The sequence below is a fragment of the Balaenoptera physalus genome (assembly GCF_965194825.1).
Source record: "Balaenoptera physalus genome assembly, chromosome: 2".
Classification (NCBI taxonomy): domain Eukaryota; kingdom Metazoa; phylum Chordata; class Mammalia; order Artiodactyla; family Balaenopteridae; genus Balaenoptera; species Balaenoptera physalus.
This window is the reverse complement of record NC_138883.1, coordinates 142,171,119-142,187,561: the sequence shown is the minus strand read 5'-3', so window position 1 is coordinate 142,187,561 and position 16,443 is coordinate 142,171,119. Positions and strand designations below refer to the sequence as shown.

Sequence of the window (16,443 nt, the reverse complement as noted above, 5' to 3'; positions counted from 1 at the left end):
TATCTCAGTTTTGCAGATAAGGAAACCGAGGCGCAGGGAGGGTAAGACCCCGCCTCTAATGCCCGTGCATGAGTGGAAGCTGGCCCTGCATTTGGGGCTACGGTAGTTAGGCACTCATCACCTGACAGCTCACAGTGCAGGCGTTCATGACTGCCTGTGGGGCTGGAGGAAATCGGTACCGAGGATGCAGCGAGGACATGCAAAGCCAGAGACCTGCTTGCAGAACCTAGCTCAAGGTCGGATGCAGAACAGGAGCTGCCTAGAACCCCGACTGCTCATTCCCTATCCAGCGCTCCGTCTACAGGTGGGTTGACTTCTCACGGCCAGTGGGGGGCCCTGAGGATCAGCCAGAAGCAGTGGGGGTGGGTGGGTGGCCTCTCCCACCTCCCTACCCTCCAGGAGACTCCTCAGGAGGCACATCCTCTGCACTGCAGGGTCATTGAGAAGCCCCGGGTGAGGTACTCGGTGAATGTCCAGTCCCTTACGGATGGTGATTGGGTCCCCAGGAAGGTGTAGATGGATCAGTCATCCCAGGCAGGGCACCAGCATCAGCCCCTCTCCCGCCCCTGCCAGGCACTTAGCACAGAGGTGCAGCCAAGAGCAGCCTGTCTGGGATGGAGCCACACATGAGGGTGAGGGGCTGCTGCTCCTGAGAGGCAGGGCTGAGCCTGCCCTCCCAGAGGGTGAGGACAGGAGTAGGGGATTAGCCCGAGCCCCCGGCCCTGCTCCCTGCCCAACGCCAGCAACATTTAGGAAGTGTCCCAGGCAACTCCAGCTGGGGTGATAGCAGCCTTTTGCCTCTGCCTTTGCATCTCCCAGAGGAGCTGGGAGAAGAAGGCTGCCAAATTCCAGAAGATGCTCAGCTCTGGCTGGCCCTTGCCGTGGCCATCAGTGACTGGACCAAGGACTGAGCCCAGATAGGTGGGAGCCAAAGGAAGGAGATGGGCAGCTGTTCAGTTCTTCCTTGGCTGCAGGTGCCATGAGACTGTAGAGCCAAGTCCTTGCATCTTCTTGAGAAGGAGAGAGCACTGGACAGGGAGTCAGGGGCTTGATGTTCCAACCTAGCTGGAGGGCTAGAGAAAGTTGCTCCCCTCCCTGGGCCGGTTTCCTCAGCTGTAAAATGAAGGAGCAAAAAATAGCCATTGCTCCCACACCTGGTTGGGCCTCGGCTCCAGGTTCCCAGGTCCCGGCCCAATGCACTGAATCGTACTCTCAGGGTGGGACCCTGGAACCAGAGGGCTCAACATGCAGTCAGGTGAGGGAACCACCGGACTGGATCATCTCTAAGGTCGTGTGATTCTATTCAGCTATTATGTATTAAGCAATTACTACGTGCCAAGCCTAAGAACCCTGAGAGGTAGGGTCTATTATTGTTGCCACTTCACATCTGAGGAGATTGAGAGTCAGGGAGGTTTTGTTCGTTTTTTGTTAATTTTTTGGCTGCGCTGTGTGGCATGTGGGATCTTAGTTCCCCAACCAGCGACTGAACCTGCACTCCCTGCATTGGAAGCTTGAAGTCTTAACCACTGGACTGCCAGGGAAGTCCCCAGGGAGGTTTTGAAACTTGCTCACGGTTACACAGAGAGTAGGAGCTGAATGAATGTGCAACCAGGGCAGCTGTGCCCTGTATCTGTGTCCCTGCTGCATGTAACCTTGTGTGAGCTTTTCTCAAACTCCGCTGTGGCATGCAGCCCCTACAGAGGGTCCTGGGGTAGGAACCAGAACCCACTTCTGAAAGGTTGGGGGAAGAAGGCACTGCAGTGGTCACCTAATCCAGCTCCTCTTTAAGAGATGGGGAAACTGAGGCACAGAGATGGAGTGACTTGCCTGGTGTCAAAGGGCATGTCAGCAGGCAGTAGGTCAGATGGGAGGCCCTGCATGTGGCAGCTCATGCTCTGGTCTTTCTCCTGCCTCTGCTCTCGCCCTGCACCGTTAACAGCGGACCGCTGCCAGGCTCCACTTCTACAAGGCAGCCCAAAAGACCAAGAGTGGCTCTGACCAGCCCACTCCCTACCGCCCACCTTCACTGCCCCCTCCACCCAGGACACAGAGGCCAGATGCCTCCCCCTGCCGTCATGTGGGCCTCCCCACAACCCCGCCTCCCAGCTCCTTTTCCAACTCAATTTGTCACTTTTCCCCATCAGTCCTGGACTTTAACCACCTGTTTCAACTTGGCTCATGCTGTTTCTTCTGCCTACTCCTCCTGGCGAACTCCACACATCCTTCAATACTCGGTTCCAACATCCTGCAACTCTCCCCTCTCCGAGTCAGAAACAGAATGAAGTCACCACCACTGCTGGCTCCCAAGCCCATGGCAGCCTTTGCTAATGGATCATGGCGCCCTTTCCCCAAGATCCTGGAGGTGCCTCTTAGTCTTGCTCAAGGCCACATAAATCAACGCAGCAGGACTAATGGATCAGGTAACTCAAGAACGCAACAGCACTGTCAACCCCATCTCCCACCAGGCTGGCATATCCTCTCTGGTCCCAAAGTACCTTGTATAAACCCCCATCTTGACCTGGGCTCTAATCATTTCCTTCCCTGTTATTTACCCCATTAGTCAGGGCATGTTTTCTCTGGCACCTAGTACTGGGTGTTGTGAGCTGAACTGTGTTCCCCCAAAACTCTTGGTGCAGTTCTAACCCCCAGTATCTCAGAATGTGAATGTATTTGGAGATAGAGCCTGTAAAGAGGTACTAAGGTAAAATGACTTCATGTGGGTGGGCCCAAATCCAATATACTGGTGTCCTTATAAGAAGAGAAGATTAAGACACAGACACAGAGACTGGACCATGGGATAACCATGTGAGGACACAGCAAGAAGGCGGCCATCTGCAAGCCAAGGAGAGAGGCCTCAGAAGAAACCAAACCTGCTGACCCCTTGGTCTTGGACTTCCAGTCTCCAGAACTGTGAGATAATCAACTTCTGTTGTTTAAGCCACCCAATTTGTGGTATTGTCTTACGGCAGCCCTAGTAAACTAATACACTGGGCCTAGCACATGGGAGCCACTCACAAGCACCCTTTGGAAACAACTTCACATAACTGTGAAAGAGCCCTACAGGTCAGCAGGAATGCACCCAGGAGAATGCAAAAAGGCAATGGTGACGGGCTTCAGGCAAGTGAACAGGCCCGAGCGTTAACTCACCTGTGTTGCCTGCACAGCAGGCCAGGTGGAGCCCCTGCGCAATAATTACTGTCAAATTGGCAAGTGAGGGCCTGGATTCCAGGAGGGGAAAAGCAGCATGATTTGTTCCCTGCAGGACAGGAACATTTTTCCTTTTCCAGAAGCAATAAAAACCCAGGTGTATAGAAGAAAAACAGACCAAACCAAATTTGGGGGTTTCTTTTGGTTTTTTTTTTAAGAAGTACAAAATCTAAGCATATACTTTTCTTCCCACTCCCATCCCCACCCCGCCAAGCCCACTCCCCCACCAGTCCCAGCCTGTCCAACCACTGTGGTCAAACAACCCATGTTACTGCAGCTCAGGTTGTGCTCTGCAGAGCACTGGTCATTCTGTGGGGCGTCTAGGAGTGGAGGGACTGCCCCAGCCCCGACTTCAGCCAGGGAGGCCACCCCTAGCTGTTTCAAACACTGCTTCCATGAAAGACATCATTTGGAAAAGGCTAAAACAAAGACTGAATACTAGTGAAGTAGCAGATGAGGAGGACACCCCACGCTACAGGCCTGATTCCTGGCTGGAAAGGGGGCAGCCAAGGCCATTAGTAGAAGATGCCCAGGTGAGTCCCCTCCAAATCTTCTTGCCAAAATTCAGGGCAGCCACTGAGCTGTACGCCTGAGCTCTGGGGAGGGCTTTCATCACTGAGCTGGAAGGCGGGGCCTGGTCCCTGGTCCTCCGAGCTGGGCAGCACCTCTGCACTGTGGCTCCACCATCCCCACTGGGTCTCAGGCTGGAGTCTCTGGCATGCTGGGCGGGGCAGGACAGGAGGGGTTTCTGGCAACACACAGGACTCCGGAGACATAGAGATACCCTGAGAGAGAGAAGAGTAGCGGGTTAGTGGGTCACTGCCTCATGCCCTGAGATCCTGAACCTGGATGTTCCCCATAGTGTGGCTGGCAGCTGCTGAACTGCCCTGGTGCCATGGATCCAGTGAAGCAAAGTGGTTTAGAGTACAAGCTCTGGAGATATACTGCCAGGGTTCAAAACCCAGCTCTGCCACTCACTAGCTATGAGAACTCAGATAACCTCTTTTAGTCTCAGTTTTCTCGTCTATTAAATGGTGATGATGAAATAAAACCTACTTCACAGGGTTGCTGGAGGGCTGATGAGTTAGTTAATTCATGTAAAATACCAAGAATCGTGTTGGGCACACAGTAAGCATTCAATAAATTTTGGTTATTAATATGCTCTTTTATGGAAGCTTGAGGAAAGCATAAAGGTCACCTGCTCCAAGCCCATCTACTTAGGAAGCCCCTACCCCTGGGGCAGCCAGGCCTCCCTCCCCCTCAAACCTTGATGGAGCACTTGCAAGGAATTTCCTGAATTACCTGAAGGCCCCTGCTACCTTCCACCCTGGACTCTGAAAGCAAGTCTGAAGATTCCCCCCTCTTCCACATGACTGTGAAAGCTTCTAGGTAGAGGTGGTGGTGGCCTTAACTTCCCAGGGCCCCATCTCTTTCCCCAAGGAGGTTAGGGTCCTCTTCATCCTCCCTTCAGCTTCTTTCCATCCCTAACCAGGGTTGGATTAGGTAACCCGGGATCTAAGAAGCATAAAATTCTCTGCAAGCTAGAGCTTACTCACCCCCTCCGTTTCCAATCGAAGCCTGGGGACCACTCCGAGGGAAGCGGAGAGAGCCTGGGCGCGTACCTGGTACACTGCAGCCAGCTCCATCGCGGGGGGCGAGGTCCAGGGCGTGGCCTGGTTCCGGGGCTCTGGGGGTGTCTGCGTTCCGGAACAGGCTTGGGGCGGCGTGCAACGGGCCGCTTCAGGGGCTCTCCCTTGGGACAGCTGCAAGGGCGACTGCATCCCGGGGCAGTAAGGGGGTGTCACCCAGGGACCCATATCGGGGACCCTGCTCCCCAGGCGCTCGGGCGCCGCTAGGGCTCCGGGATAGACGGGCGGGGACCCCCAGGACACCGCGGAGCTAGGGGCTGAGCCAGGGCCGCACCCTTGCGTCTGCGTCTGCGCCTGCGCGGGGCCGCCGTCGGGGCACAGCGGGCAGCCTCGAGGGAGCACCGCGTCGCTGTGCCGCCGGCGCCGGCGCTGCAGGCTCTCCTCGCTGAGGCCCAGCACGGCCGACAGGTGGCCGATGTAGCGGATGGCCAGGCGCAGTGTCTCGATCTTTGTCAGGCTCTGGCCGGCGGGCGCCACGGACGGCGGCAGAAAGCGGCGCAGCTCGTGCAGGGCGCGGGCGAGCGTGCGCATGCGCAGCTTCTCGCGCTCGCTGGCGCTCTGCCGCTGCCCGCCTGCCGGCCGGGTCCGCGCACGTCCGGGTGCCGTCGAGGCGGCCTCTGAGGCGCTGGGGGCTGGGGGCGCCGGCTGCGAGGGGCCGCGGGCACGGTCGCAGGGGCACGAGCCCGACGAATCCGAGGAGGAGGCCGGGGACGTGGAGTCCGAGTGGCCGGTCCAGCCCCAACCCTGGGGGAAGATCCAGTGGTCGTGGCCGAGGAGGCCCTGCAGAGGAGGGGACTGGGCCATGGCCGGGGCTGCTGGCTCTGGGAGGCTGGGCCGGCCACCTCCAGGACTGAGCTTTTATCTGGACCAAAGGTGCGAGGTGGACCCCTGCCACGTTACAGAGAGGTGTCAAAACCCACAGAGCCCAGGGAAGGTCTGGGCAGGGGGCGCCCTGGGAAAGCGGGCCCATTTGCGGAGGTGTGGATTCTGACTCCTCGGGGGCTCTAATGGAGGCCCCTGCAGCCCGGGAAGCGTGGGAGGGACAATTCGCATCTGGATGGAGCTGCTAAACTTCTCACTGTGTTCCCACCCACTCTGCCTCATCCACTGCTCCGGTGAGTGCCCGGGACCCTGACAATGGTGGGCAGTGCCATCGTCTGGGGGCGGCAAGGCTGTCCCTCCAGTGACTCAAGGACCCCCGCAAAGAGTGGCCGCCTCCCTCATCACCACCCTCCGGGAGGCTGTACCCAGTAACTCCCACCCAGTGCCTACAAGTGTGCTGGATAAGGCGTCAAGACAAACCCCGAGGGACTTGCTCACAGTGATGGCGGGAGAGGGGTTGGGGAAGGAGGGGACATACAGGTGGACCGTTCCTGGGTTCCCAGAGTCCGCACTTGCTGCTTTGCTCAGTGACACCGAGAAAGTCATCTCACGTCCACAGTTAGTTTCTTTCCCTGAGAAATAGTACAGAGCAGCCTGAAGAAGAGGCATGGAGTGTAGTGAGTGATGAAAATGGGGGCATGTGGGCCCCCAGGCAGGCCTGAGTCAGACCCTCTTTATTTGCTGTGTGACCTTGGGCAGTTCACTTAACTCCTCTGAGGCTCAAGTTGCCTCATCCCTGTGGCAGTAACAATATAAAATACCCACCACCTAGGATGGTTGCTGGTACTAAGTGGAACCATCCATGGGACCACTTAGTATGAGCCTGGCAAGTGGGCTAAATGTTTGCTGCTACCATTTTATTAAGAAAGTACTTACATTTCAAGATGCTTGTAGGCATTATTCATTTAATACATATTTATTTAGCAACTGGTAAATGTCAGGCACACCAGAGTGAACAAGATAGTTGTGGTCTGTGCTCTCATGGGATTTCAGTCTTGTGAGAGAGAGAAGTAAACATTATGTAATTAGTAGCTCCACCACTAGCTAGCTGTATGCCCTTGGGCAGCTCTGAGCCTGAACTACAGCTCTTAAAACAGGAGTAGTAATTATAGTATCTGCTCACAAGACTGTTGTTATAGTCTTATAATATAACCTTTGACACAGTGAAGTTTAAAAGTAAAAGCTCCCACCCCTCAGCAATAATTACAATTTAAAGGAGGCATCAGTGTTTTTCGTAATCTTCAGAGAAAAGGCTGAACTCAGAGGGACTGTCACACTCTGGCCACAGAGGCGGAGAGGTCACAGCTGGGCCTTGAACAGTGGGTAGGACTTGGGTAGGGAGAGAAGCAGGTGGAGAGCATTCTGAATGTGGGAACTGCATAAGCAAAGGCCTGGCAGTGGGACTTCCCAGTGTGCTTCAGGAACGGTGTGCAAGGGGGCATGATGTGGAGAGCAGGAGCTCACCTTGGCTGGGGCCAGGCTGAGAAGCTGTATTTTACTGCCAAGGCAATGGGAAGCCAAATGGACTTTTCAGCAGAAGTGTGACATTAAGAAAAAAAAATCAGTAATCAGTAACTAAAGGTTAACATGATGATTCAGGAATAGATTAGCCTTCACCAGCCTGAAGTAATAAATGGCCTTGTAGTATTTTTGTGACTGTTACAAAAAATTAACTTTTAGGGACTTCCTTGGTGGCGCAGTGTGGTTAAGAATCCGCCTGCCAATGCAGGGGACACGGGTTCGAGCCCTGGTCTGGGAAGATCCCACATGCCGCGGAGCAACTAAGCCCGTGCGCCACAACTACTGAGCCCACGTACCACAACTACTGAAGCCCGCGCGCCTAGAGCCCATGCTCCGCAACAAGAGAAGCCACTGCAATGAGAAGCCCACGCACCTCAACGAAGAGTAGCCCCTGCTCGCTGCAACTAGAGAAAGCCTGCGCGCAACAACAAAGACCCAATGCAGCCAAAATTAATAAGTAGATAGATAAATACATTTATTTTTAAAAATTAACTTTGTTACACAAATTACATAACTGATACGTTCTCTTTATAAGAAATGGAAACCTGACAGATAAAGCTGGAGTCCCTATAACCCCTCCCCAAAGGTCATGTGTCCTTCCAGACCTGGTCCCTGTGCACTCACATAAACATATGTATCCTTAGAAAACACATAGTATAAATGAGGTAACATTATGGCAATTTGCCTGTAAATTGCTTTTTTTTCATTCAACAGCATATCTGAGAGCATTCCATGTCAGGATGTGTTTAGCTGAGTCATAGTTGGTCTTAGTTGATTTAAATGTTCATCCATTTAAATCATAGTGGATAATTTTAACTAGAAAAAAAATTAAATGGCAGGAGGTGCAGATAAACCTTCAATAATGAAATTACATCACTTTCTCCTTAGAACTTATTTTTTTAAATATTGGAGAAAATATGCCCAAGTTACTACTCTAACGTTATGATGAAGTAATAATTGACATTGAATAAGGTTGGCCAGGGCAACTGTTTTTAGTTTATTCTAGCTGCTGTGAATGAGGAGGGGACATATTTAATTTGTCCATCACACAAAAAGAAGGTGGAATCAATCAACAATGGCCTTGATTTCAAACAGGAAAGAATCAATTAGTTATGCAATATTTCATGATCTGAAAGGGTTTAAACCAAGGTTGAAAAAATAATAATCCTTTTTCCTAAGGGGAGGGAGACTTAGGAAACAGTCAATCCTACACTTTTTAGGATTAAAATAATGGCAAATCATCATTTGTCCAAGGCTGCACAGTACTATAAAGAGCTTGACGTATTGTACTATCAGGAAATTTATATATATGTAATTGACAGTTGTAAACAAGATTCATCAGTTTTCATGTGTATTTCTTTTTAAAAATTATTTATTTATTTATTTGGCTGTGCTGGGTCTTAGTTGCGGCATGCAGGATCTAGTTCCCTGACCAGGGTTGAAACCTGGGCCCCCTGCATTGGGAGCGCGGAGTTTTAACCACTGGACCACCAGGGAAGTCCCTCACATATATTTCTTCATCTGCATTCTGAAGTGTCAGATCGCTGTGCTGTTGATACTCAGTGTTCCAACTCACCCCTTTTCACTGCAGTATAATATTCCATGGAGTGCTCACACCATAGTCCCTTATTGATGTACCTTTAGCATGGTTTTAGTTTTTGCCAAAGAGTGCTGCCTTGTGCACAGGCAGCTAGATATGGAGTGGTGGAATGGCGTTGTGATTCCCAGCAAGGTTCTGAACATCCAGAATCATTCCTCCTCTCCCCCCACCGCCTACTCATTAGAGCAAGCCTGGAGGGATTTCCTGTGAAAGGATTTGGTGAGTTATGAGAATTCACCGTCAGCAGAGCTCTGCATATTATCCTTTCTTCTCTAAGATAGCCTGGCCTCCTTCTGTCTTAGTTTGGGCTAGCCCTGGCGCCCAGGTCTCAGGCTGACTGTGGGATGGCAGAGGCTAAGTTCTGGGAGGTGAGGCCCTGGAGCTGGTTTGCTGTGGCCCCTGGCTCTTCACTGGGCCGCTCAGCCAGGCTCCGGGAGCACAGGGGCACACTGTCACCAGCCCCACTCACTTAGCACAGGGAGACAGTATGGCTTAATGGTTAGGAGGCTGGGCTATGGAATCAGACAGATCTGGATTTAGAGTCCCAGCTTCATCCCTTCCAAGCTTTCAGAACTTGGGCAACTTAACCTCAGTCTTCTCATCTATGAAGTGGGGATTCTGATTTCCAGGGCAACTGTTGGGACAAAGTAAGATAATGCATGTTGTAGAGCTGAGAATAGAGCCTATAAGTCTTGCTTATAGTAAGTTCAGGGGCAGCAGAATGAAGGGGGTAAAGGACTAGATTGGATTTTGGGTAAGAGGGCCGACATCTTTAGCCTTGGCCCTACAAGATGATTCCTTCCTTCCTCACTCTACCACCAGGCCTCAGGCATCCTGCCCTACCCCCTCCTCCATCTTCAGCCCTTCTTCTCTGGGACCCAGCATGGGGGGTCCTCCTCAGCAGGGCACTCCAGCTCCTGGCCTGTGGCAGGGGTCACCAGAGCTGCAGTGCAGAGGCAATGGAAGAGCTCCAGGTGCCTGGAGCTGGAGCTGGAGCCGCAGCCGACTGGCCCAACCAAGGCTAGGAAGTGGAGGATCTGAACCAGCTTCTCCTGGTGGGCTGGGTCCTGGCCCAGGTGCTTTTCCAGCTTGTCTCTGGCCCTGGGACCCTCAAGCATTCCTCCCTGTGTGCTCAAACCAGCCCCAGGTGCCACGCGAACAAGCTAGGTCTGGGCCCAGGCCGCAGGGGCTTCCACTTGAGCAGTCTCCACTTCTCTTTCATCTGACTCGCCTGGTAGAAGGAGGGATATTTATGGCTGTGTGCTGTTAGATAAGGTGATTAACTTCTGGGCCTCAGCCTGATAGTGACACCAGGTTTACCCCCCTCCTTCCCATGATAGGAGGAGGTGGAAGCTAGATCAGGGAAACATGGTCAGTAGAATATTCACTAGTGTGGCAGACACTTCTGGTTGCCCACACAGCATCTGTTACAGCCTCTATTCTTCTTTCTCCCTTAATAATAGGGCTCTGTATTATCATGGGTGGTGATGTGCCCAGCTGAAAAACTATATTTCCCAGCCTCTCTTGCAGATGGAATGGCCAATGAGATTTATTAGAATATTGTTTGGGGCTTCTAGGAAAGCTCTTTAAAGCAGAGAGGTACACGCCTGTGGCTCTACTCCCTTATATTGTCATCCTGGAAAACGTGATGGCTGGTGCTTCAGCAACCATTTTGTGACCCTCAGGCAATCTCAAGGACAGAAGTCACACCTAAGGATGGTGGAGCAGAAGGAAGCCTGAGGCACTGATAACAACCTGGAAGTGCCATACTGGCCCAGAACAGTCTAACTCTAAATTTCTTTAATGTGAGAGATAATAAATTACCATCTTGTTTAAGTCATTGTCAGTTTGGGTGTGTGCTATGAGCAGCCAAACATAATTCCTGTCCACATAGTAAAGAAGTTCAGGGCTTCCCTGGTGGTGCAGTGGTTAAGAATCCGCCTGCCAGTGCAGGGGACACGGGTTTGAGCCCTGGTCCAGGAAGATCCCAACTGCTGCTGAGTAACTAAGCCCATGCACCACAACTACTGAGCCTGCACTCTAGAGCCCATGAGCCACAACTACTGAGCCTGTGTGCCACAACTACTGAAGCCCATGTGCCTAGAGCCCATTAATTAAATAAATAAATTTATTTTTTAAAAAGTTATTTTAAAAAGTTCCTAGATTATCCTTGTCGACAAATGGGGCCATGTGAGCTTAAGTTAAGTGAATTCATAACAGATTCAATGTTACCACAGTTGAATGGATGGATGTTCACCTAGAGGAAGGTCTCTAGTGATGTGCCACCAACTCTATTCCCAGCCTCGTCATGGGCAGCATTATGATCTTTTTAATTAATTTATTTATTTTTTATTATTTTTAAAAATTTATTTATTTTATTTTTTTATTTTTGGCTGTGTTGGGTCTTCATTGCTGTGCGTGGGCTTTTCTCTAGTTGCGGCCAGCAGGGGCTACCTTCGTTGAGGTGTGCAGGCTTCTCATTGCAGTGGCTTCTCTTGTTGGCGGAGCACGGGCTCTAGGTGCACAGGCTTCAGTAGTTGTGGCTCGCGGGCTCTAAAGTGCAGGCTCAGTAGTTGTGGCGCACGGGCTTAGCTGCTCCGCGGCATGTGGGATCTTCCCGGACCAGGGCTCGAACCCATGTCCCCTGCATTGGCAGGCGGAGTCTTAACAACTGCGCCACCAGGGAAGCCCCAGCATTATGATCTTGAATGAAGATATGAACTGATCTAATTGGGGGTAAGATCCAAACCCAAGAAGTTAACTGGGTAACAGCCAGGATCTAAAGAGATTCTGGCAGGCTGGGACAACTGATCGTATCTAATTACTAATAAGGTAGAATCAACAGAGCCCTATGTACCCTCCCTCTAAGTTGAGGGTTAGGAGACGTCATGTAACCAGCAGCAACTGTGGAAAGGGCATGGTAGTCATTGCCTTCTAGGCACCAAGGGCATGAAAAATCAAATGTGATCCCATTCACGTTTGCAAGAAACAGGGGATCTTCAATCAAGGAGGCAGTGGTCTCTTATTGCCTATGCGGGGTAAGTGGTCAAATCTGGGGGCCACAGTTTATGAGGGCAGGGGATAAACCCTAGCTCAGGAGAGGGAGGTTAGTGAGGGGCTTGAAGCCGGGTCACCAGAGAAATAGCTGAAGGACGTGGGAATGTTTCATCCAAAAAGGAAAAGACATAGGGGATGTGAGAGTTGTCTCCAGATGCCTGGAGGGGGTACTCCAGGGAGAGTCTGAAGGACTTTCTAAGATCACAGGGGCTGTCTTGTGAGGGGGTGAGTGGCCTGTACATGGAGGTGGTCGAGTAGGAGCCGGATGAGTACATGCAGGAGCTGGAGGGGATGGCTGCTGTTGTCTCTGCCAAAACTGACAAGTACCATAAAATGAGGCGTTTGGACCTGATGATCCCTGAGGTACTTTCAGAGCTGAGGCCAAGAATCAGGGAGAGGACAGGAGCTGCCCCCTGGGGAGTCTCAGGGCGAGGGAGCCACAGGAGACCTTGGCTTCAGGACATCTTGGGCGGGGGGAGGGCAGAATAAGACCTCACATGTGCTTCAGCGCTCATGACACTCCCACCCCTGTTCTTCTCTGTGCCGGCAGCTCGGGCTCAGCTGGGCCTCCTCTCAGGGCCGGAACCACAGGGCCACGTGATCTTTGGCTCAGCTTGCTGGTGTGGCACCAGTCAGCTTGGCAGTGCGAGGCAGGCAGTGTCCACATCAGTATTCCTATTATACAAGTGAAGGAACGGGGGCCCCCGTCCCATCAGCCCCTGATCGACTTCCCAGGACTTTGCCCCAGACCACCAGTCAGATGGGAAGGGCAGAGGCCCAGGTTGGAGTCAGAATGTGCTCCTGAGCCCCGGCCCTGCGAGGAGCTGTGGAGGGCACTGCCTCTGTTCAGCCTGCTCTCGGTGGCTTAGCGCAGGCCTCACCTGTGTTTGTTTACCCCCAGCCCTGCTCCAGGAAGTTCTCCACCCGCTCTTTCTCCCTGGGCAGGTGGTGCAGGGCCCTCGGGAACAGGCCCAAGGACGTGGAGCCAGCTTAAGGGCTGGCCTCTGCCCTGTAGGTCTTCTTTCCCTTCCTTCCCCTTGGGTCCCTCCCAGGCCCTGGGGGTGGTCAGGCTGTGGGAACATGGGAGGGAAGGGGGCTGCATGCAGCGGCCGTGTGGTATTCTCATTACCAGCCAGCGGGCGAGGGCCAGCCCAGCCTCCCCCTTGGCCACTGTGGCTGCCTTCACACCTCCCGTCTGCCTGTTGACACAAGGCCGCCCCCCCCAGAGCCGAAGGTGTCGACTTGGGAACGAGGGTGTACAGGGGCCTCCAAAACAGACCGGCAGCAGGTCCCCTCAGAAACCCTGGAAAGCCCTTCTGGGGTGGGGGTGGGAGGCTGCAGGTCCCCATCCTGGGAGGCCCAAGGAAAAGGCAGACCCTGTGTCCCTGGAACAGGGAGCGGGGTGCAGGGGGGCCTGCATGGGCCCCTCGCTCCGGGAACCCTGAGTCAGCCTGCCGGGATACTCCCCTCCCCTGGCCCCAGGGGCTGGTGCGTGACTCTGGGCACAGCCAGGGAAGCCCAATGACCAGGCCCTGCCAGGCAGGCACCATCAGTGTCACCAGAGGCTGACAGCCACCAGGCAAGGTCGCAGAGCAGCCCCTGGAGCTGAATTCACCCTGACCGGGCCTCAGACTACTGGTCTCCGAGCATTTCCACACCGCATGGCACCCAGCGCGGTGCCTGCAGCAGCCTGTTCAGTGCTCAAACCCCAGGCCTGACAGCCTGCTCTTCCCCGCTTGCTGAGCTCGGGAAACCGGGCCCAGAGAGGCCACTTCCTTTGCTTTAGGTCCCCCAGAACCAGAATTCAAACCCACAAAGGCCATGTACCCCATTATTGGGAAACACTGTTCCGAACCAGGGGGCTGAGGCTCCAGGGAGGGAGGAGTCTCTGCTGCCCTCTGGGAGCTGAGAGTTGGAGGAGGAGAAAGACAAATTGGCTCAGAGTCTGTGGGGCCCTGGTGTGCGGGGAGCCCATGGGCGACAGAGCGGAGCCACCTGGCCAGGTGATCAGTGCGGGTCCGAGGAGGAAGGGAGGGACCTGAAATTGTGGACTTTCTCCGAGTGGAGGTGGGGCATTCCTGGCCGAGGGGAAAGGTGTGAGCCCAAGTCTGGAAGCAGGGAAGCCCAGGGCTAATTTGGGTGATGCCAAGCGGTCTGGAGCCCTGGGTTGGAGGTGGGGAGGGGGGGAGGGGTATGGACAAGCAAGTGGGAGCCAGATGGGGTTGGAAAGTCCTGCTGAATGAGGAGTTTGGACTCTTAGGGAGACAGTGAGACCCACAGAAATTCTGAGGAGGGAGAGGGGCTGGGAGGTAAAGAGCTGGAGGCAGGAAACCAGTCAGGAGACTGCAGTCACATCATGGCAAGGGCTGACTAGATTGGAGCACGGGCAGGGGCGCTGGGAGTGGGCAGAGGATCCGATAGGAGGGAACGTGGGAAAAAGTGGGAAGGACGTGGCCACTAGTGGCTGGGGCCACAGGCATCCGGAGAGCTGCCCAGCAGGCCGGGGACATGGAGGTGGACTCGACGTTCTTCCTCCACCAAGGAGGCTGGTGTGGAAGGGCCTGCAGAGGCCCCAGGGCTGCCTGGTCCATCTCCTTGGGCGACAAGACGCAGTAGAGGTGGCTCAGGCCTAGGGCCATCCGTGCCTGGGCTCAGTCCCCATCTGAGCCTCAGTCTCCTCATCTATGAAATGGGTGTCCTTGCCAGGAGGATTAGATGCAGCATCAGGTGTTCAGCATGTGGGACTACATGAGTATTGCCTGCCTGCCCTGCTGGAGAGGAGTGACCATCTGTGGTCCTGCAGCTCTAGGGAGGGACAAAGGAGGAGAATGAGTGGTGCTCACTCCTGCAGGCTCTGTGAGGGAAGACCCAGACTCCCCAGCCTGATCTCCAAAAGCTATAAGGGAGCTTGGGTCCACCAGCTCTACTACTGGAATGCAAACAAGGGAGGGAAGGGGGGCTGCAAAGTCTTTTCCTTCCTCCCTCCCTTCCTTCCTTTTCTTTCTTTTTTAATTTATAAAAGCAATGCATAATCATTACAAAGAAGTGAGAAAATACAGACAATCAAAAAGATGGGAATTTTAAAGCCCCCACTTCCATCCACCCAGAGAGAACCAGGTTAACACGTTGGTCCATATCTCTGCATCCTAACCTTTTCTGAGCATCCCTACAAGTACAGAGTATGGAGACAGAGTCATTGAGGGAGCATGTTGAGTTCTTCTTCCCACTTTCTGAAGCTTCTGGTAATATATATTCTCTTTTTTATAACAGCTTTATTGAGATATACTTCACATACCATAATTCACCTGTTTGAAGTGTACAGTCCAATATTTTTTATATTTTACATTTAAAATTCCTTTAAATTGTGGTAAAATATATATAACATAAAATTTGCCATCTTAACCATTGTTAAATGTGCAATTCAGTGGCATTAATTACATTTGCAATGTTGTGCAACCATCACCACTTCTATTTCCAAAACTTTTTCATCATCTCAAGTAGAAACTCTGTACCCATTAAGCAAAAACTCCCCTTTGCCCCCAGCCCCCAGCCCCTGGTAGCTTCTCACCTGCTTCCTGTCTCTATGAATTTGCCTATTTTAGGTACCTCTCATATAAGCCTAATCATACAGTATTTGTCCTTTGGTGTCTGGCTTATTTCATGTCATCAAGGTTCATTCACAGTGTAGAATGTGCCCAAACTTCATTCCTTCTTATGGTTGAATAATATTCTATTGTACATTTATACCACATTTTGTTTATCCATTCATCAGTTGATAGACATTTGGGTTGTTTCCACTTTTTAGCTATTATGAATAATGTTGCTATGAATGTTGGCGGACAAATATTTGTTCTAGCCCCTGCTTTCAATTCTTTGGATATATAAAGAGCATGTTGTTTTGTGACCTTTTCTCACTAATGTATGAATAACTTTTCCATATCAGTAGCTGTATTTATTTCTGCAATGAGATTTTTTAAGGCATGCCTAGTACTCCATGGTGTGGCAGTAACAGTTTAGGTAACAAATTCTCTAGCATATACTGAGATGCCTTAAAGTTTTCCACATAGGTGTATCCTTATACCTATATTTTTAAAGTTATTATTATTTTTTTACATTTATTTATTTTATTTATCTTATTTTTGGCTGGATTGGGTCTTTGCTGCTGTGCTGGGCTTTTCTCCGGTTGGAGCAGGGGCCACTCCTGTTACAGTGCGCGGGCCTCTCACTGCTATGGCCTCTCCTGCTGTGGAGCATGGGCTCTAGGTGCATGGGCTTTAATAGTTGTGGCACGCGGGCTCAGTAGCTGTGTCTCGTGAGCTCTAGAGCTCAGGCTCAGTAGCTGTGGCGCACGGGCTTAGTTGCTCCGCGGCATGTGGGATCCTTCCAGATCAGGGCTCGAACCCATGTCCCCTGCATTGGCAGGCGGATTCCCAACCACTGCACCACCAGGGAAGCCCCTTCAAAGTTATTTTTAAATTGCACATGTCATGTATGAATGCAAACTCCTTGTAAAATTTTTAGACATTA

At 52.3% G+C, this 16,443-nt stretch overlaps 1 protein-coding gene across 2 annotated transcripts; it reads right to left on the bottom strand.

Annotated features, from left to right (window-relative positions):
• Nucleotides 1–650: 650 nt before the first annotated feature.
• On the bottom strand, nt 651–5,660 carry MESP2 (mesoderm posterior bHLH transcription factor 2; the record flags this gene model as incomplete). Of its 2 annotated transcripts, none has more annotated exons than XM_082448812.1 (2): nt 651–3,992; nt 4,764–5,660. In XM_082448812.1, 2 exons carry the CDS (start codon nt 5,658–5,660, stop codon nt 3,723–3,725), a joined length of 1,167 nt encoding a protein of 388 aa, XP_082304938.1. In that variant the 3' UTR covers nt 651–3,722. The 2 variants fall into 2 exon arrangements, with proteins under 2 accessions (XP_082304938.1, XP_082304939.1); XM_082448813.1 differs by having other exon boundaries at nt 4,830–5,660.
• Nucleotides 5,661–16,443: the final 10,783 nt, after the last annotated feature.